Below are 19,522 nucleotides of genomic sequence, written 5' to 3'. Positions count from 1 at the left end.
TGCAAGGGCGCACTGATGAATATTGCATGCATATTATATTTAGACTATTATTTAGCGCTATCCGTAATTCTAAGTTTAGACAAGACATGTGAATTAAGCAAGTCACTTAAATTAAACGCGAATTGAACGTGTAAGCACCTTCATTTAATTCACTTGAACGAAAAGAAAGCTGAATATGTTCAACTTTTGGCAAGTCAATTGAACTCAACTGAGTTGTTTAATTCACTTGCCCCGTTGAAACGCAGCATATAAGAATGAGAAAAGCAGCCTCGCTCAAATGTCATTTACAACCCAAACCGGTACGCACATAGGAACTTGTCGAGCCTCGATTATTTAGAGCAAGATTTCACGTTTGTTATTTATTTTCTGAAAAATATCATATCAATACCCTTGAACATAGTATTGTAAATCGGTGTAAACGAATACACATCAAAATCGAAGTGTATCGGCATACAGTCGCGTAAGTCTGATTTCCTTCGAAAGAAATACCAGCTCGTAAATATTTGGCTAAATATACCACGTATACAAGAAATACACTGAATACCAAGCGCTACGTGAATACCCCTAATATTCTTTCCCCAATACGCCTTTCCAATAATAGACTGCAACCAAACGCTTGTCGGAATCTTGCGTTGGAATTTCACTTCGTGCTGTTATTGTCTGACGGCCACTCGATGAATTTCCGCTAAAACGCCACCATTTGGAACACATTTTCAGCATCGCCAACGGTGGCGCGGGACTCTCTGCGGAGACCCGAATAAAATAACTTGCACGAGCCGGAAAGCAAAACAGAATCTTGAAATAAAATTTCACATAACTGACACTGACGTCGTTCATGCGAATACATTTTTGCAGCATCTTAGCTTTTGCAGCTTTTGATTCTACTACGGACAGCAACTTTTTGCGATCGTCAAACGATTATTTTCACTTTGAACTAAATTCGTCTAATGCTTAACCTTCCCTTGTAAAGAATCTTCGTCCTGAGAAGAACCGAATTATTTCCAACAATCCGAATCACTAACAGCAACCACTCAATAGTCCAACGCGCGCTTGTGATTCTGCTGCCGAGGTTAAATTTCTGCTGTCGCTAAGCGATGATGATTTGCACTTTGATGAAATTGTTTTTCTACTTTTTTATCATTATTAAGAAGATTTTCAGCCCTAGACTGGCTCGTCTCCGAGTACCTTTTTTACTCTATAATTGAGGTTCTAAAAATAACCGATTTATTTTCAATGATGCGCCTTGCCTATTAACTGCTGCAAAACTAGATCCAGATCCAGAACCATGCGAGAAAATTTCACTGGAGACTGGAGTGCCGCTGACGCTGACGATAGCCACTCGATAGTTTGCCGCTTTGCAGAAACCACCGCCATCGAAGCTGGAACCGCCATCGTTCTGTTCGCTTTAAGGTTCCCCCAAACACAAGCGATGCGACAGTTGCGACGCGATTCTATCACTTGGCGACAGCGATTCTGTCACCGTTGATATGGAAGCGTAAATAGAACATTGCCGGCAGCGACCGAACGATAGAATCGCGGCGACTAGTTGTCGCCGTCGCAGCGATGAAATCGCTTAGGTATGGGGGAGCCTTTATGCAACTGCTTAAAAAATATTACTCCAGGAAATGATGGCTTAAAGGCATGGAAACTATGTGGACTCAAATAATATGACTAATCTTTTCCAGTTGTGCCCAAGTAGCACATTTTGAACAGATATGCTTGCAGCAACTTAAATGTGACCAGCAACTAACTGACAACATGTGTGCTACTCGGGTATGTATGGTGCCCTTCTGTGGATTTCTAATGAAGAGGATAACAAATATTAAAGATGAATTGACGAAAAATATGAAGAACCGTGTGAGTTGAAAATTATCATTTTTTGCACCTTTGAAATCGGGTTTTCCCAATATAAGCTGGTTTAGTTTTTTTATGTTTCCGCCCTTGGTCTTAACCTTCCTCAAGGATTTAAACATACATATACCATCTCTAGTACATGTTATTACAAAGCTTAATGTGCTTTATAAGAGGCGGTACATGTTTCAATCTATGTATATCGAAGGCTAATACCACGGGCCGAACCGTGGGAAGCTGAACCAATGTGTCGTTTTGATTTGTGCAAGACTGAAAAGCAGTTTTTCTCAAATTTGGAAGAAGTATATAAATTTGTGGATTATTGCATACCTGGTAACCGAGACCCATCGAATATATCGGTTGGTCGTAGATTCTCATCAAGATCGGGATTCCAAATTATTCATTGTTTTGAATTAGTCAAATCTACTGAAAACCCGCCTGCGGAAGATATAATCGTATTTCATTACTTTTTAGTTGAAAATATTTGATGTTACCTTCAGCCCTCATAACCGTCTGTTCAGATAACAAAAACCTACATCAGAAAACTAACGAGCTGCTCGGTGTCGGAAAGTTGGTTTTCCTACAGATTTTATGTCACACTGACTGAATGCCTGGTAACACAGACGCAGAGAACACAATCGAAACATACCGGGGTCGGGGGAAAATAAACTTATTCCAATGAATGAAACATGAGCAACACTCTACAGTCGGCCAGTGATGCGAACTCATGAAAAAAAAAATAGGCCTGCAAAAATTAAACTGGGGTTTCTGCAATGGTTACCAGTCGTCCCTGTTAGTGGCTCGGTTGGGAAAACCTGAGCTAAATCACTTGTAGGTAGTCCCAACATTCTGAGCTCGTGTTCTGATGTTTCGAAAAAAATAACACGCAGTATTGATGATGGCACAAAAAGGGTAAAATTATTTTTACAACTGATATCAGCATTTTACTTTTTTCCGGAAGTATCTATAAAAATGATCAACTTTTACAGGAGTTTGCAGGAATGGTACCTTTATTCTTCATTAAGGTACGATTGCTGCAAACTGGTATCTCGTACACAAAATATTGGGAACTTTTTAGTTTTTCGAAATTCAATCAGCATTTTTCAACGATTCCATCATTTCTTTTATTCGTAATGAAACGTACGAAAAACAAGGGTGTTCATTCTTGTTCTGGATAACCCCCAGAAAAAGGGGCGATTCTTTATGCGCATTGCGGAATGATTGTCATCGGGTGTATGTAGAGCGGCGGCGGTTGCGACCAGGATCATAAACAGAACAATTTATGAGATTTGCTAGCATGAAACTTTCAGCAGATTTCATGCTTGCTCTGCCACTAAACGGTTTTAGCTTTTAGTTGTCGAGAGTTTCCCGATTAACCTACGTGTATGTATGTGCACACGCCGTACTGGTTATTTCGGGAGTTATGGTTGTTTGGGGACTGTGGGAAACTACACTATGAATGGAAAACTAGCTAAAATAGAACAGTTACTTGTTTGAGGGTTGCGTTTTGGGTTTTGCTCAATCAACGTGGTAGTGATAAACAATAGAGAAAATGTTCATGCATGTAATTTGAAAAGTTCTTGAACTAAATTGTGTTCTATTATATGAACTAATTGTATTCTGAACAATATATGGACAGAGGTGGGGGTTTTACATAACAAATAAGGAGCATTAGGGTCAAACGAGGTCTTGCAGCTTCGTTCAGTGAACTTCACCTTTGTATGATTCCTTAGAAAGTTCTATCTATAAATAAATAAATAAATAAATAAATCATGTGATTTTTCTTTGATTTATTCTGGATTTTTTGAAACATGTTGCAAAGATTTTGGTGGTAAATTGAAGTCACACGATCGTGTAAAAACAAAATCCTGTGTACATGAAATTTTTGATTCGAGCTTCGAGGCGGCAATGTCTTAGCCACCCTCAGCATGGTCTTGCTTTGTAGCTGCGCGTCTTACCGCACGGCTAAGGAGGGCCCATTTCAGAGAAACCCTATAGTAACCTATAATGACTTCCGCATTTGGATATATTTCTTTTTCGTGGAGAAGCATATCCATCTGAACGAATCATTTATAATGATGCGTCTCATGATACGCAATCTGTGATAAAAAGTAGAAATTGTTTGCATTTATCCCTGGACTCTGTTTATTTAAAACATCAACTTTTTGAATATCTTTCCATTATTTTTCTCATTTCAACGATGTTTTTAATTGCATTCATCAAACCAGATATGGTACCGTACCTCTTGTTTGACTGATACCATATATCGAAGATTCGCTCTTCAAATTGAAATGAACGGATTCCATAATGGAATTTCCATTAGCTCTGTTAGATTCTATATGCTCTCCTTTTTTTCATCTTCATTACAGGAATGGCCACTGCAGATCAAATATGTGCAGCTGAGGGATGCTGGACCGTACGAGTGCCAAGTCTCAACGCATCCGCCCACGTCAATATTTGTCCAACTGGATGTGGTCGGTAAGTATCCATCGAATGATTCCGAACTGTTGAAACCGCTTCGTGCTACATATCCGTGTAACGTTCCGTTATTCCGTTATTCGCAGAGGCCAAAGCGGAAATCTTCGGTCCATCCGACAAGTATCTGAAACCGGGCTCAACGCTGCGATTGACCTGCCGGGTAGTTCAAAGCAACGAGCCTCCGCTGTACATCTTTTGGTACCACAACAATCGAATGATTAACTACGACGTCCACCTGGGCGTCAATGTGTCCACCGAAGCTGGTGAGTGTAGCGTTTACTGTTTGTTTGAGTTATCGTAGGCTTGAGGTAAGCGTTTGATCATTGCATTGTTATTGTTTCCCGTTTCCGGCAGATAACCGCTTTTCTGAGCTGGTGATAACGCATTCCAATACCATCAACTCGGGAAACTATTCGTGTGTGTCCAACAACGCAGTGGCAGCCTCTACCTATGTGCACATTTTGAATGGTAAGAACCCATATTCAATTTAGCGGAGGCCACTTCATGAGACTACTTTCGAAATGCAAGTTAGGGGAGAACAGTGCAAAACACATCCTCGTAAAATCACTTATTAAATCTTCTGAAAGACATTTCTGAACGAATATTACCATTACAATTCAATATTAATTACTCGTTATCGAGCTGCAATAAAAAGATTGAACAAAATTTTATTAATATTAACTTAAATTTAATGACTTGTGATTACTTTACCTAACCCTTAAGATTTCAATCCAATCAGATAAACAAACAACCATGCGTTCACCTTTATTTCTCATGCAATTGAGTCATTTTACACTGCCATTCGGGCGTTTTTGTCTAGACACCTTTTTTAGACATATTTTGAATGCATTTGAAAGTCTCAAAGACCTTGATGTTCTGGATATGAGATAATTATAAAATTTAGCTAATTTTGTAAATTCTGCAACCGCATGTTGAAGTGGCTAGGTATTCTTGTTTATCGGCGATTCGATGAAAAAAGAATAGAGTCGAAAAAAAAGTTCTCTAATTTTGCAAAAAATATGAATGAATGATCTCTACCGAAAATAGTTAGACGTTGTCCGAAAAAACAGCGTTTCCTTTTTTTTCAAACCTCCATAACGTTTGAACCAATGACCGATTTGCAATCTTTCGGCACGAATGAAAAGATTTTCAACTATAGATTTTAAAAAAAATAGTAAGGAAAATAGTAAGAAAAGGAAAATAGTATGCTTTAAGGTGTTTAAATAATCAAAATATCTATTTTTTTATTTCCAACTATTTGGACCACAATGACTGCATTTTTTAAAATAAAAATTCAAACGTTTCTACACATGATGATGATGATGATGATGGTCCCGCCATATACCCCTACAAGGGTTTGAGCTAGACGAGTTATCTTTAAGATAAATAAATGATATGCGTTTAATCGGATTTCCAAAAAGAAAAACGAACCGATTTCTTATCACAGATATAAATTACAATATTTTCCATCACTATACAGCAAAAAATATAAATTTAAAAAACTGATCCTTCCAAAATCACAATCTTGCTAAAGCATCAGTAGTGATACATACAGTTGTATGAAAATGCAAAACTTGTGATACCTCTCGCACAGATTTCAAAAGTTTCACCAGGAATCGCGTGTGAAGTCAATTCTCGCTCAACAACTCATATGTATCTATAGTATTCATGATTTTTTTTTATTTCTTTATTAAAGAGGCTTGCAGCCCTAGGCTGGCTCACCTCTATATTCATGATTCTCGACAACATAGGCACCAACACTTGTGATACTGCTCCGTCGATATCAAAAGTTTCAGTTCAACCGCGAAGCAATCTACTAGATAGCTACACTAAGGTTTTTTTTACGTCGCTCCATGTACCGCGTAAAAAAACCGCTTAAAAAAACAACGTTATTTAAAAAAATTGACGTAAAAAAACCGCGCAATTTTAAAAAAACGACGTAAAAAAACCTATTGGGGGACTTATAGTGGACGGCGCTTCTTCCTATTTGTTTGCTAGGTGTTGTTTGTAGGTCATAGTACGCTAGTATGGATCGTGATATGGTACATGGTTATTGTGATATGAAACCAGGTATGTGTTCCGATCTATGCTCAAGCTCATCCAAGAATCTCCTGAAATAAAGCATTGAGATCTATGAAATAAGGCCTTGAGATCTATAAAGATCTGTCCTCTTGTTTCAAATATGGTACATGCTCTGTGTGACTCATAGAATAGATTGTGTTCAAAGCCTAAGTTATTGGTCATTCAAAAAATCCCGAAGCAAGGCCTTTAGATCTACACGCCTAACCAAAGATCTGTCCGCCTGTTTCAAATATGGTACATGCTCTATGTGACTCATAGAATAGATTGTGTTCAGAGCATAAGTTCTGGGTCATCCAAAAAAATTTCGAAGTAAGGCCTTTAGATCTATACGCGTAACCAAAGATTTATCAGCCTGCTTCAAATATGGTGCATGCTCTACGTGACTCATAGAATAGATTGTATTCAAAGTAGAGATGGGCAAAACAGCTCATTGCAGTGAGCGGATCTGATCCGTTCAGCTCATTGAAAAGAGTCAGCTCCTTGGATCAGCTCTTCAGTTCTTTAATGCTACATATATTAAAACATAATTGTTAATATTAGCACAGAGAAACAGACGTCTCACTTAGAACAAATTGCAATCAAAATCATCGTCACGAAAACATTGTCGCCCAATGCTAAAATCCCGGTGAGTGGCCAAGCGGAAACCAGATGGCGGTAGTGTGCAAACGTCAAACACAAGTAAAATCGATGAAAGCGCCATCGGTGGCCGATGGACCACTTACAAAAAGTTAAATAAACCGTTAAAAAGGTGTACGATGGAACATATGTTGAGTGAGACGTCTGTTTCTCTGTGATATTAGTATTTTAATTATTGTTCAAAAATTTGAAAAATTTATGTCATTCATTAATTTATTCATTCATTCATCTATTTACCTCACTTTGAAAATTTTAAAATGTTAAGCTACAGTGAGGTAATAATTTCTATTGAAAAACCGACCATTTTAAACTAATAACATTTTTACGCTTTTTCTGACCGTCTAGTTTTGAAGTCTAGGAGTTCATTTAGAACCATCACAATTATTTCTATATAAAAACTAACTCAACATTATTTTCTATTCATAATTCTAAGTTACATTTTGTTGATAACGTTTCTCAAATCGTTAATTTGAATAATTCAGTCCCTAATCTCTGATATGTGTATGAACCATATCACGTGTCATGAGTTTTATCTTCATACTGGGTGCCGCAAATCAATGCCTTGTTTGCGCGCGCTTCTAACCCTTCTAACCATGCGTAGTTGACATTTTCATACAAGTGAGCCCATTCATCTATATTGGTTCCCGAAATGCGAGAGAAATAAAAACAAGAGAGTAAAAAAATACAGAGCACGGTGCTACAAACAAACCGAGTGCACATGTAGCAGTATGCTGGCGGGAAACCCCGTCGCAAGTAAAAGATCCGCTCCGTGCAAGACACAGCTCCCAGTTCGGTTCGTTTGAACCACACGGTTCGCTCGCTACAATCGGTCGCGAGTGATCCGGATCGAGATCCGTGTCGCACGGATCTGAGCTGGTGGCGCAGCTCTCGCTTCCATGTCACAGCAATTTCGAGCTGGACGACGACATGAGCGGAACTGAGAGTTGTTCGGATCTTCGGATCTTTTGCTTGGTACGGTTCGTTCGCTACCGCACTACGAGGTATCTATTGTGTGTTTGCTCGTAGAGTGAATGTGGTTTTGTGTTTTTTAATAGACGGCAAGCTAGATTATTTTTGCTTGTGTATTGCTTATTCCTCTCTGCATCAGACATGATTTCTGTTGCTTAGCTAGATGGTGCTGTCGCTTGGCTTGATGGTGCTTGAGGTGCAAATAATAAACGATCAGCACGTGCGCGGTACTGGACTGGAATGCTCATACAAGCTTGCTTGTGTTGTGTACCGCGAGCGTGGTATTTTCGTTTGTGCTGTACAAAATACAACAGCGCGCGTACTCGAGTGCGTACGCTCGAGGGAGTTTCTCTAGGCGCGTGTTTGACAATGATTTCATCAATTTAAAGTGAGCTGCTGAGCTGGGCTTCTTTAAAAAAGATCCATGGCTCATCAGCTCAATGTAAGGAAGCGAATCTTTGGAACAGCTCCTGAGCGGAGCGCCCATCTCTGATTCAAAGCATAAGTTCTTGGTCATACAAACATTTCCGAAACAAGGCCTTTGGATCTATACGCGTAACCAAAGATCTATCAGTCTGTTTCAAATATGGTGCATGCTCTACGTGACTCATAGAATAGATTGTGTTCAAAGCATAAGTTCTTGGTCATCCAAAAATTTCCGAAGTAAGACCTTTGGATCTCTGGATTCTGGAACCCATTTTGTTCAGCTCAGCTCCGACACCATCCTTACCAGCTGCTTTATTGGTCTTTAACTGTCTGATGGCATTCTTAACTTCCCTCGGGGTAGCGGCAGAATGGATCCTTTTCATCATCAGTGCTTCCGGCGTGTAGACTATGGACGTTGATTATGCTAAAGCTGAAGAACCGGTCTTTGATCCTTAACCCGCACAGTCTCTCATGAATCGGTCACCACCAGATCGCGCCTTTGAATACCGCCCATCACTATGGGGACAAGAAGGCGAGGTACGCAGCGAGCAAGATAAATCGATCAGTTGAAGATAATTTGACGACCCTCCGTGAAATGTACACGGAAGAAATAAACTACCCAATAGTGAGTTTAATTCACCCAACCTCGAAAATCCGTACGGGAAGCCAAAATTGAGTAAGTAGGGTCGAAGTAGTTTGCCTTTACTCCCATGTTAAAAAGTACCCAACGGAAAATTTATTGACCCAAATTTAAGTTTAATTCACTCAATTTCGACCTCAGGTAATAAAACTCAAAATTGGCTTCCCGTATTGAACTGGCGTCGTTAAGTTGTTTGGCTCTTTTGTTTTTGACAACAAAAGAAAGAGTGGATGAAAGAGAAGAGAAAAAATAACTCAAAAGTAAGTTTAAAAATACTCAATTTTGGGTACTTTTTTTCTTCCGTGTAAGGCTGGTGACGTACATATGCTGACCGAACTGAATGTAGATGGATTTTGTGTACATACAATACTTTGTGCACCACAAAAAGACGAGTTGGGTGGCCTAGTGGCTACCGCTTCTGCCTTGTAAGCAGGACGTCATGGGTTCATTTCCAGGTTCCTTCGTTTCCGACTGTATTTCTATCTTAGCTGTTTCTGTGTTTCACGTTTTACCAAAACGATTCCTACTGTTATAATCTTCCACATTAACAATTCCAAAAACCTCAAGTGACACACATGGGAGGTCGTCGCTGCATCTTTCTTAATTAGGTGTTTAGCATACCATCCTTCCCCTTCCTCAGCATTCGCAAGGACGTGGCCAAGACAGATCTCGACTATTGGAGAGTGCATTGCTTCCATATAAGAGATAGTGATTAGCCCCAAATCAATACCTGTGGTAACGGATGAATGTGAAAGTGCTACTCTAATACAATAGTCCAGGCTTGTACCACCTACGAATTTGTCCGAATTGCTCAATACTAAGGCTAATGCTAATAATAAAGCTAATACTACACCACTAAGAGCATGTACCATATATTGAACAGGCTGATAGATCTTTGGTTACGCATGTAGATGTCAAGGCCTTACTTCGGTACTTTATTGGATGGCCAATAACTTATGCTTTGAACACAGTCTATTCTATGAACCACACAGAGCATGTACCATATTTGAAAAAAGCCGATAGATCTTTGGTTCCTCGTGTAGATCTAAAGGGCTCACTTTGGAACTTTTTTGGATGGCCAAGAACTTATGCTTTGAACACAGACTATTCTATGAACCACGGAGAGCATGTACCATTTTTAAAACAGGCTGATAGATCTTTGGTTACGCGTGTAGATCTAAAGGCCTTACTTCGAGGATCTCTTGGATGACCAAGAACTTATGCTTTGATTACAATCTATCCTATGAGTCACTTAGAGCATGTAGCATATTTGAAACAGGTGGATAAATCTTTGGTTGCACGAGTAGATCTGAAGGCCTTACTTCGGAAATTTTCTGGATGACCAAGAACTTATTCTGTGAACACAATCTATTCTATGAACATGCACCATATTTGAAACAGGCGGATAAATCTTTGGTTACGCGTATAGATCTAAAGGCCTTACTTCGGAATTTTTTTGGATTACCAATAACTTAGGCTTTGATCACAATCTATTCTATGAGTCACGCAGAGCATGTACCATATTTGAAACAGGCGGACAGATTTTTGGTTACGCGTGTAGATCTGAAGGCCTTGCTTCGAGTTTTTTTTGGATGACCAATAACTTAGGCTTTGAACATAATCTATTCTATGAGTCACGCAGAGCATGTACCACATTTGAAACAGGCACAGATCTTTGGTTACCCGTGTAGATCTAAATGCCTTGCTTCGGGATTTTTTTGGATGACCAAGAACTTAGGCCTTGTACACAATCTATTCTATGAGTCACACAGAGCATGTACCATATTTGAAACAAGAGGACAGATCTTTATAGATCTCAAGGCCTTATTTCAGGAGATTCTTGGATGAGCTTGAGAATAGATCAGAACACATTCCTGGTTTCATATCTCAAAAACCATGTACCATATCACGATCCATACAAGCGTACTATGACCTACAAACAACACCTAGCGAACAAATAGGAAGACGGGGTAGGGCAATTATAAGTCCCAATTTAAAATTTTCCTAGTCTCCAGTAGGCACCGGCATAAAAAAATGTTCTAAGTCCCCAGTAGGCATATAACACAAAATTTTCTAAGTCTAACCTTTTGGTTTTTTTTTACGTCGTTTTTCTAAAATAGCGCGGTTTTTTTTTCAGTCGTTTTTGTGAAATAACGCGGTTTTTTTTACGTCGATACCGTGTAAAAATATCCGCGTAAAAAACCGCGCAAAAAAAAACCGCGTAAAAAAACTTCAGTGTATATCGAACATTCAAAACTCTTTCAGTAGTAACCAGCAGGCTTGTAAAATGTCATCTGCATGTCATTTGACTAATTTGTTCATAACTTTCTTCAAAAGCCAAATTTACTTCAGAATTTTAGATGTACTCATAACGCTTGAGTAGGGCTATATTTTTATCCAAGGGTACATTGCTCTAAATATAACATCCGCGGCTGGAAAGTGAAAACTCTCCAAAATGTCACGTGTCATTTGACATAATGTCATTTGAATGACATTTTGCCTCCCACGCCTCAGATTATATATTTACAGCCATGACTTGTTAGAAAAAGTTGTAGACACATTTAAGCGCTATAGGTTCGCCATACCTCAGGAATTGATACCTTATTTCTGAAAAAAGTTCTGGAAAAATATACAAACGAACGCAAATGACATTTTACAACACTGGTAACCAGACAAAAATCATTCACCTGTCTGGTTTGAGCTAATCACCATGGATTTAATTAATTGAAATTGATTGGCTTTTTTCGGTGACGATCATCGTCACCGAAAAAAACCAATCAATCTATCGAGGCGATCGTTGTAGTCGTTAATGCCCCACTAACAAAAAAATAAAATGAAATAAAACACACAAAAGTATCCATTGGTAAAACTTCGTCAAAACTTAAATTAGTTAATGCTAAAAATTTGTCGAGTAGCTGCCTAAAATGCAGCTTTGACGTGTGTATTTCATTGTCTCTTAAACTGTGTTAGTGTCGCTGCTCGTTCGATGAGTTTTTTTTCACAAGGGAGAATGCATTTACACACTAACCCAGTACACGTGCATTGTAGTTGCCAAACTACCACACGGAAGTGTACTGGAGTTTCGGACTCGACCATACCGGTAATACCGACTAAACTCCCTTGGGCTCCACCATCGTTTGATGTGTGTAGGCATCGAATTGAATACGTTTACACCCTTGTAGAACAATGAATTTTGTGAAGCACCATGCAAAAAGAAAGGTGTTCTTACATCAACCGCGTTTCTTGTATAATATCTATGTACACCAAAGATGTTCCGAGTTTTTTGAGGGTATGTTGAAAATGCATTTTTTCTTCTGCTTGTCATTTTATGGGACGTTTACTGCCATCATGTTTTATGCTTACCCCAAAAAGTAGAACTAATATGCTAGACCAATGCTGGCTGCAGATCTGAAATCCATTAGGTATACGCAGAAATACGGCCATTTTTGTGAAAACGGTACGGGATTGGCTATACACCCTGAATAAATGTCACTTTCGCAGAACATCCGGAACCTGTTACAAATTGGCCAAAGAGTCTTACAGTCCTCAAAATGTATCTTTAATAAATATTCTATATTCATCGTCTTGGGAAAACATGAATTTTGACACCCATATTTGTATGGTTCCAGATGGTACCAAAACCTCTGGAAGGCCCTTGGAACCTGCTATGAGGGTGGCAGTGGACACTATCATTTTGGAAATGTTTCTGTAATCATCGTCTCGCGAAGCCATGAAGTTAGATACTCATATTTGCATTATTCCGATCTGTTATCATTTCATCATGTTCCCGGGACCGTTTTTACGGAAATGGCCATTAATCTGCGTAGTTTTGATGGATTCTCGATCTATAGCCACCATTGGTTTAGGGTCATTTGACCGAATGCCGGTTGGCCAAATGTCGTTTGGCCGAATGCCATTTGGCCGAAAGGGTCATTTGGTTGAACGCCATTTGGCCGAATGCCGTTTGGCCGAATAGTTGAAATACGTTTCCTTACGAAGTGAGTAGTGAGAAGCAAGAAGGAAGAAGGAAGAAGGAAGAAGGAAGAAGGAAGAAAGAATAAGAAAGAAATAGAAGGAATAAGGTAGAAGGAAAACAGGAGAAGGCAAAAGGAAGGAAGAAGGAATGAGAAAGAAAAACAGAATGAAAAAGAAAGAAAGCAAAAGGAAAGAAGAAGGGATAAAGAAGAAGGAGAAATATGAAGGCAGAAGGAAAAAGGAAAAAGGAAGAAGAAAGAAGGAAGAAGAAAGAAGGAAGAAGAAAGAAGAAAGAAGGAAGAAGAAAGAAGTAAGAAGAAAGAAGGAAGAAGAAAGAAGGGAGAAAGAAGAAGGAAGAAAGAAGAATGAAGAAAGAGAAGGAAGAAAGAAGAAGGAAGAAGGAGGAAGGAAGAAGGAAGAAGGAAACAGGAAGAAGGAAGAAGGAAGAAAGAGGAAAGAAGAAGGAAGAAGGAAGAAGGAAGAAAGATGAAGGAAGAAGGAAGAAAGAAGTCCGACCATTAAAATTTTGAGATAGGTCTATAGTGTCTTCAGCAAAAAAAAATCTAACGACTTTCTCTACAAATTTGCCTAACAAAGTAAATTTCTCACTTCTAGGTGGATTAATCACAAAACAAATACATCCAAAAAATAAAGAATATTGAATGTAATCACTTTGCTGAACAACCTATGAGTCTAAAATGCTTCTTTATGCGCTAAAATAATTTCGATCACGTTTTTCTTTGAAAAGAAACAGTGTGCATTGGTTCAAAAGTTGTGGAGGTCATTTTTTTTTTGAGACGCCGTTTTTTCGGACCACCCTGTTCTAAAAATGGTCACCCTAAGAGCGAAACAAAAAAAAATACGGGTCTAACTATTTTAGGTAGAGAACATTCATTTACATTTTGAACAAAATTGAAGTACTTTATTTTCGACTCTAATTTTTTTTTCATGTGATCGCTGTTTTATTGTTTAACTAGTAAAAAAAGCTTAAGGGGTGCATATTGAGCTGCATACATTGTTAGAAACGCATCCTATACGCTTGAGCAACCGGCGTCGAAAGAGATGTTCGTTTTTGCTTTTCTCCTATACTGCCCATTGATTGCATATAGCTGACGTACTTTCGCGTTTATATACAGTGACCTGCATAATAAAAAGCCCACTAGTCGTTTTTCATACAAAATGGTTAACTTTGGAGATCTAGATCACGCACCAATTTTGCTGAAAATTTTATCAGAGCTCAGATATAACTTGAATTTTACCACACCTGAATTTCGACCATATTGATTCATAAGGTGAAAAATTATCGCGGTAATACCAAAACGATTTTTTTGGCAAAAAAATGATTTTATAATATCTTGAAAACTACAACTCTTAGTGTACAAGTATATTCCGCAAACTTTTTTATATTGTCAAAATACGCGTTTTTGCTGAATAAGTCATCAGTTTACAACCTATGTATAGAACTCAAGATATTTAAAAAATAAATTTTTGCCAAAAAATTGTTTACCCTGTGAATCAATATGGTCGAAACTCAGGTGTGGTAAAATTCAAGTTATATCTGAGCTCTGATAAAATTTTCAGCAAAATTGGTGCGTGATCTAGATCTCCAAAGTTAACCATTTTGTATGAAAAACGACTAGTGGGCTTTTTATTAAGCCGGTCACTGTATAGGATGGTTTAAAGACAACCTTCGATAGATATGTCGAAATCAAATGCTGGTATTTGCTACCTTTCGGACTAGCTCGACGAATTAAGTAATGTATGTCTGTTCGAGACTTTGTACTATATAACAAGAATAGAATTCGATGTACATATATATGGAAATTTCATACATATATTTAAAAAAAATTCACATTGGTCGACCAAGCCAGTTTTCCTTGGAAAACAATGAGAAAAGGTATCCTATAAAAATAAGTCAAAGTCAAATACCAAGAAATAAATTTGTAAGCATTTTTTATTTATAAACGAATGCTCTTTCAGCGCTTTCATACTTACCCGAGCAGGAATAATTGGCTATATAATACCTAATTCTGTTATTGATAGCATACTCTGTTATGAACTAGCCCTACATAAAAGGAATAATACCAAAAACTAATATGCACAATACTTGAGCCATAACATACTCAGTTATTAAATTGAACTTCAATACCAAATGCATAACCAATTATTATTCGTTTGGTATTGAAATACCTAAGCATGTTATGCTTCAAGTATTCTGCATATAAGTTTTTGCCATTATTTTTTTGGTATTTTACCTCTTATGCAAGGCTTCAACTTCTGTTATCGAGGTCGTCACTCCTGCTCGGGTACAGACATTACATCATGTCGTCGAGCTAACATGACATTTGATTGTACGAGAAAAGTAAAACTTGTTACACACGTCTGAGTTTCATCTTAAATTCTGTTCAGTTTCCATGTTGCTGTGGGAAGAATAAAAAAAAATATACCTTGTGGCAAATATTTATTCAGCATATTCACTCAATGATAATCAAAACCGCTTTAATCCAAAAAATTGTGCTCTTTTTTCTCATTATCGTCCCACAACAAACAGGTGAAAACCCAGCAGCGATGCAACACGGCGATCACGGTAATGGCGTTCTGGTGGGGTCCCATCTTCATCTGCTGGTGACGGTTGTAACATATCAGATCATCAACTTGTTATTGTGTGCACATTGAACATAATTATACATATAAGGAAAAAAATGTCCACATAGAGAACCACGGCATCGCATGTGATGAGAATTTGTGTATACAAACAAGCAAACAAACAAATTATAGGTAAATATTTATCGATAAAATCAGACCACGAACAGAAAGCCAACCCGGCAGCTTATGCTGCCAACGAAAAAAAAACACGACGAAAGGACTCACGAACAACGGTTGAAGGATACAGATATGATAAAAACCCGAGCCCATTTGATTAAGTGGGATAATGGGGAAAATCCTGTCAACAAAATAAACAAATTTACGCGCACCAAATATTGATGCTGCAGCAAAGTGTGTATTGCGCAACCGATTGTTCCGGGAAGAGAGTTGTGGCTATTGACGAGTCAAATATTTTATGATGAGAGATAAAAATTGTTGCACATCAGCTGGTTGGCGGTAAATTTTGGGTAATTCATGTTTGTATATCAAAGTATACAAATAGGCAATGTTATGCTTCCACTTCAGTCAATTTTCCCGGTTTCAATGAAAATAATCTTTTCACCGTAGTCTATCTATACCATACTTCTGATAAAATTGTGGTTTTCTATTAATTCAATGTAAAGAACGCAAGGTAACATTTGTATTCCACTTGTTTCGTTAGAATATGTACTGAGTTTTTACTTTATGACGATTTCAGAAAAGGATATACCTTATGTGCCATTTTCTCTAGTTAAAATCTTCGTACTTCATGAGCAAAATTCGAAATCTGGAAGTTTTCGAAAACGACATTTTAAAATTATGGCATCTTTGTTTGCTGTAATTGCTCCGATATCCACAAATCTCATTGCAATTATAATTATTATGCATCGAGAAAAGCGCTGCTATCACCCTTTACACAAATCTGGTAGCATTCACAATGTGGAATACTATCGGAGTATATCGATCTTAAATTGTATTCCAAAAGTTTTCAAGAGCCTAGTCCACGATGCGTTTTACCCGAAGATACATCATATTATTTCTAAAAAAATGTGAAGAAAAGATCTACTACGACCTATCTCATGTAATACGTTCCTTCATTGGCCAATGCCCTCGAGAATCGGGAGAAAGACGACCGTGACGCCGCATTTAGTGACCGTTGATGAATTTGACAGAAGGGGCCTTCCCACCTGGCCCACCCACGTTGGATATACTCCTACTTAACTGGGCGTGAAGCTGACGTGCCACGCTCGAAACACGCTCGGCGTTCCTCAAGGTAAACACTTAGGTCCACTTATATTCGTGCTTTTTGTGAATGATCTCTGCACCACAAATAAATCCCCGAAAACGATGTTCGCTAATGACTTGAAATTCTTTTAAATGGTGGCATCGTTGGTAGAATGCTGCGCCCTCCGAGCTGTCATCGACGCATTGGTAAAATAGTGTACCCTAACTGGAATGGAAATCAACGTCAAAAAATGTAACGTTATAGCAACGTAATAGCGCAATAGAGTAAGCACCGTTAAGGATCTTGGCGTCCAGCTGGATTCCAGGCTCGTCGTCAATCTGCACGTAACTACAAAAGCCGCCAATGCGTATGCGTATGCGTATATACTACTGCCCTGGTTCGCAGTACACTGGCCTTGTGTTGGCCTTATATCATGTTGTTCAGAGTAATCGGATCGATTATTTCATTCGATTTGCGACTATCGTGGAATTACCTCGTCCGTCCCAATATGAGCATCGCTGTGGATTACTTCATTTGAATTCTTTGGCTAGCAGGAGAATCCGTCTTCAACGGTTGTTCGTGTTCGATATCCTGTCTCACAACATTGCCAGTCCGAAGCTACTGAGTAATGTCAACATCAACGTTCCTGTAAGATCAACCCGTCATACATATTTCCTACGTCTTCCAGCAAACCGTTTTTTGGACTAAATAACCCCTTTGATAATTGTTGTATCTTTTCTTCTGAATTACTTGCAATCTACGGAGAACTTACTGTCAGAGAATTTTGAAGTTGTTGAATTTATAGAGTAGACCAATTTCAAAATGATCGCCCGAAGATTTTCGGACTGTGAGCGTGTAATGGGATGTCATAGTTTCGGAGAAATGAGCCGAATTCTGTAGAAATAATGGCATCGTGATAGAGGGATCTGTGTCCGGACATACTCAAAATCGATCACATCTGCATCAGCCGAAATAATTCCGATATACGGATTTGTCGCAGCGCTGACATCGTGCCTGACCCTCTAATTAGTGAGACTAACTACGCACTGCTTGCATTCAGCGGCGGGAGAAAAGGCATGGACGGCGATTTAGCATACGCTGATTAGAAGATCCAGCTGTTAAGAGATTGCTCGTTGCCAGGGTTTCGACATTTCGTTTCAATGAGACCAAAGGAAGCGTTTTTCGGGCTAAGGGAAAATCTTGTTTCGTTGTTTATGTTGAGGATCATCTTTCACCCATCAATCTTTTCTCTAGAATTAGCATTGGAAGATGAACGAAAATCTTGCCTAGGGTAACCGTACCCTTAGTGGAGGTAGCACCAATAGTGGAGGTAGTGGGGTTTTAATGAGATTTATCATATTCATACACGTTAGGATGGTTTCAGTTGATGCGTCGTGCTTTAAATATCCTGTTAAATGCAACTTATCTTAAAATTTCGCTTGAAAAACTATTGAAAACAATGATTTTCCTTAACAAAATTGACTCCCTTGCACCTATAGTGGTGCAACTGTACCAATAGTGGCGAGTCCCATAAGAAATCAATGGATAGCGCCACTATGGGAACCAAAATTATTTTTAACGCCACTAAAGGAACAGTGTACCCATAGTGGTGCAAGCAATATTTGGTAATTGTTGATGTTAAATGACATTTATCTCATTTTTGTTAGCAAATTTATTAGTTTTTCTGTTGAATAAGATATTAAAGCTTTAAATTTCCCATAATTATCAATTTTTAAAAAATATTTTCTTTTGTGGGTCTACTAATACCTCCACTATTGGTACCGTTACCCTATTAGATGAAAATCCTTTTTCGTTTCATTACTTTCACCTCTCACTCACTTTTCGCGAGAATTATCGCAGAACAATTACAAAATTGTATGGCCGCGCCGGGATTCGAACCCAGAATAGTAACAATAATAGCTGTGGGGATGCGCTTACTTTAGCCACACCACCACGCTATCTGTATGCAAGCGTTAAGTTATTTGTTCCACATAAGCTACTACCATTTGCATTGATGATGCCACGAAAAGACCCGAATATGAAAGAAAAAGAGCAAACCAACATTCAGCGGCAATCGAAGTGAGCGAAAAATTGTTATCACTCTCCAGGCTGTTTTTCTTTCCCGAAAAGCGATTTCTCCCCGAAAACTGTCGTGAGGGAAAATCATGTGCTCCTGAGATTGAGTGAGCATTATGAACCCTGCTCGTTGCATAAGTTGAAAATTGGGCAGCGGATATTCAGGAAGGTGATAGCGTAGAAGAACTGTGAACGGCCTTAAAGAATGCGATTACTGAAGCTAACGAGAACTTCCTGGATGAGTAAAACGAGGGGTTAGTATTAGCTCTTGAGAAAAAAGTTCAACGCTGCTGTAGACGGAATAAATGAGCATGGATGGACTCTCTGTCCGACGAAAGACGCCTCTACAATATCTGACTACGCCTGAATGGAGTAACGATGAACCCGAGGATGCATCAGAACATATCTTAAGAAAAAAAATTGCCAAAGCTGAGAATATGTCCAAAAATAGCTATGTGATCATAAGATACGAATTTATCGAGTTTTGAATTAACGTAACCTATTTCAGGGTCTCCAAAACGGCCTGGAGTTCAAAGCAT

General features: G+C 38.6%; 1 protein-coding gene across 1 annotated transcript in view; it reads left to right on the top strand.

Moving 5' to 3' along the window:
- The window catches only part of LOC134212563 (uncharacterized), a 243,283-nt gene extending 225,052 nt beyond the window's left edge, over positions 1 to 18,231 (top strand). The window contains exons 6-9 of the mRNA XM_062690540.1: positions 4,221 to 4,329; positions 4,416 to 4,592; positions 4,684 to 4,797; positions 15,609 to 18,231. Coding sequence (XP_062546524.1) covers positions 4,221 to 4,329; positions 4,416 to 4,592; positions 4,684 to 4,797; positions 15,609 to 15,733 — 525 coding nt within the window. The 3' untranslated portion in view covers positions 15,734 to 18,231. The remainder of the gene's footprint in view (positions 1 to 4,220; positions 4,330 to 4,415; positions 4,593 to 4,683; positions 4,798 to 15,608) is intronic.
- Positions 18,232 to 19,522: the final 1,291 nt, after the last annotated feature.

This window comes from Armigeres subalbatus, chromosome 2 (genome assembly GCF_024139115.2).
Source record: "Armigeres subalbatus isolate Guangzhou_Male chromosome 2, GZ_Asu_2, whole genome shotgun sequence".
Taxonomy (NCBI): Eukaryota; Metazoa; Arthropoda; class Insecta; order Diptera; family Culicidae; genus Armigeres; species Armigeres subalbatus.
Note: the sequence above shows the minus strand (reverse complement) of the source record. Positions and strands in the feature narration are given on the sequence as shown.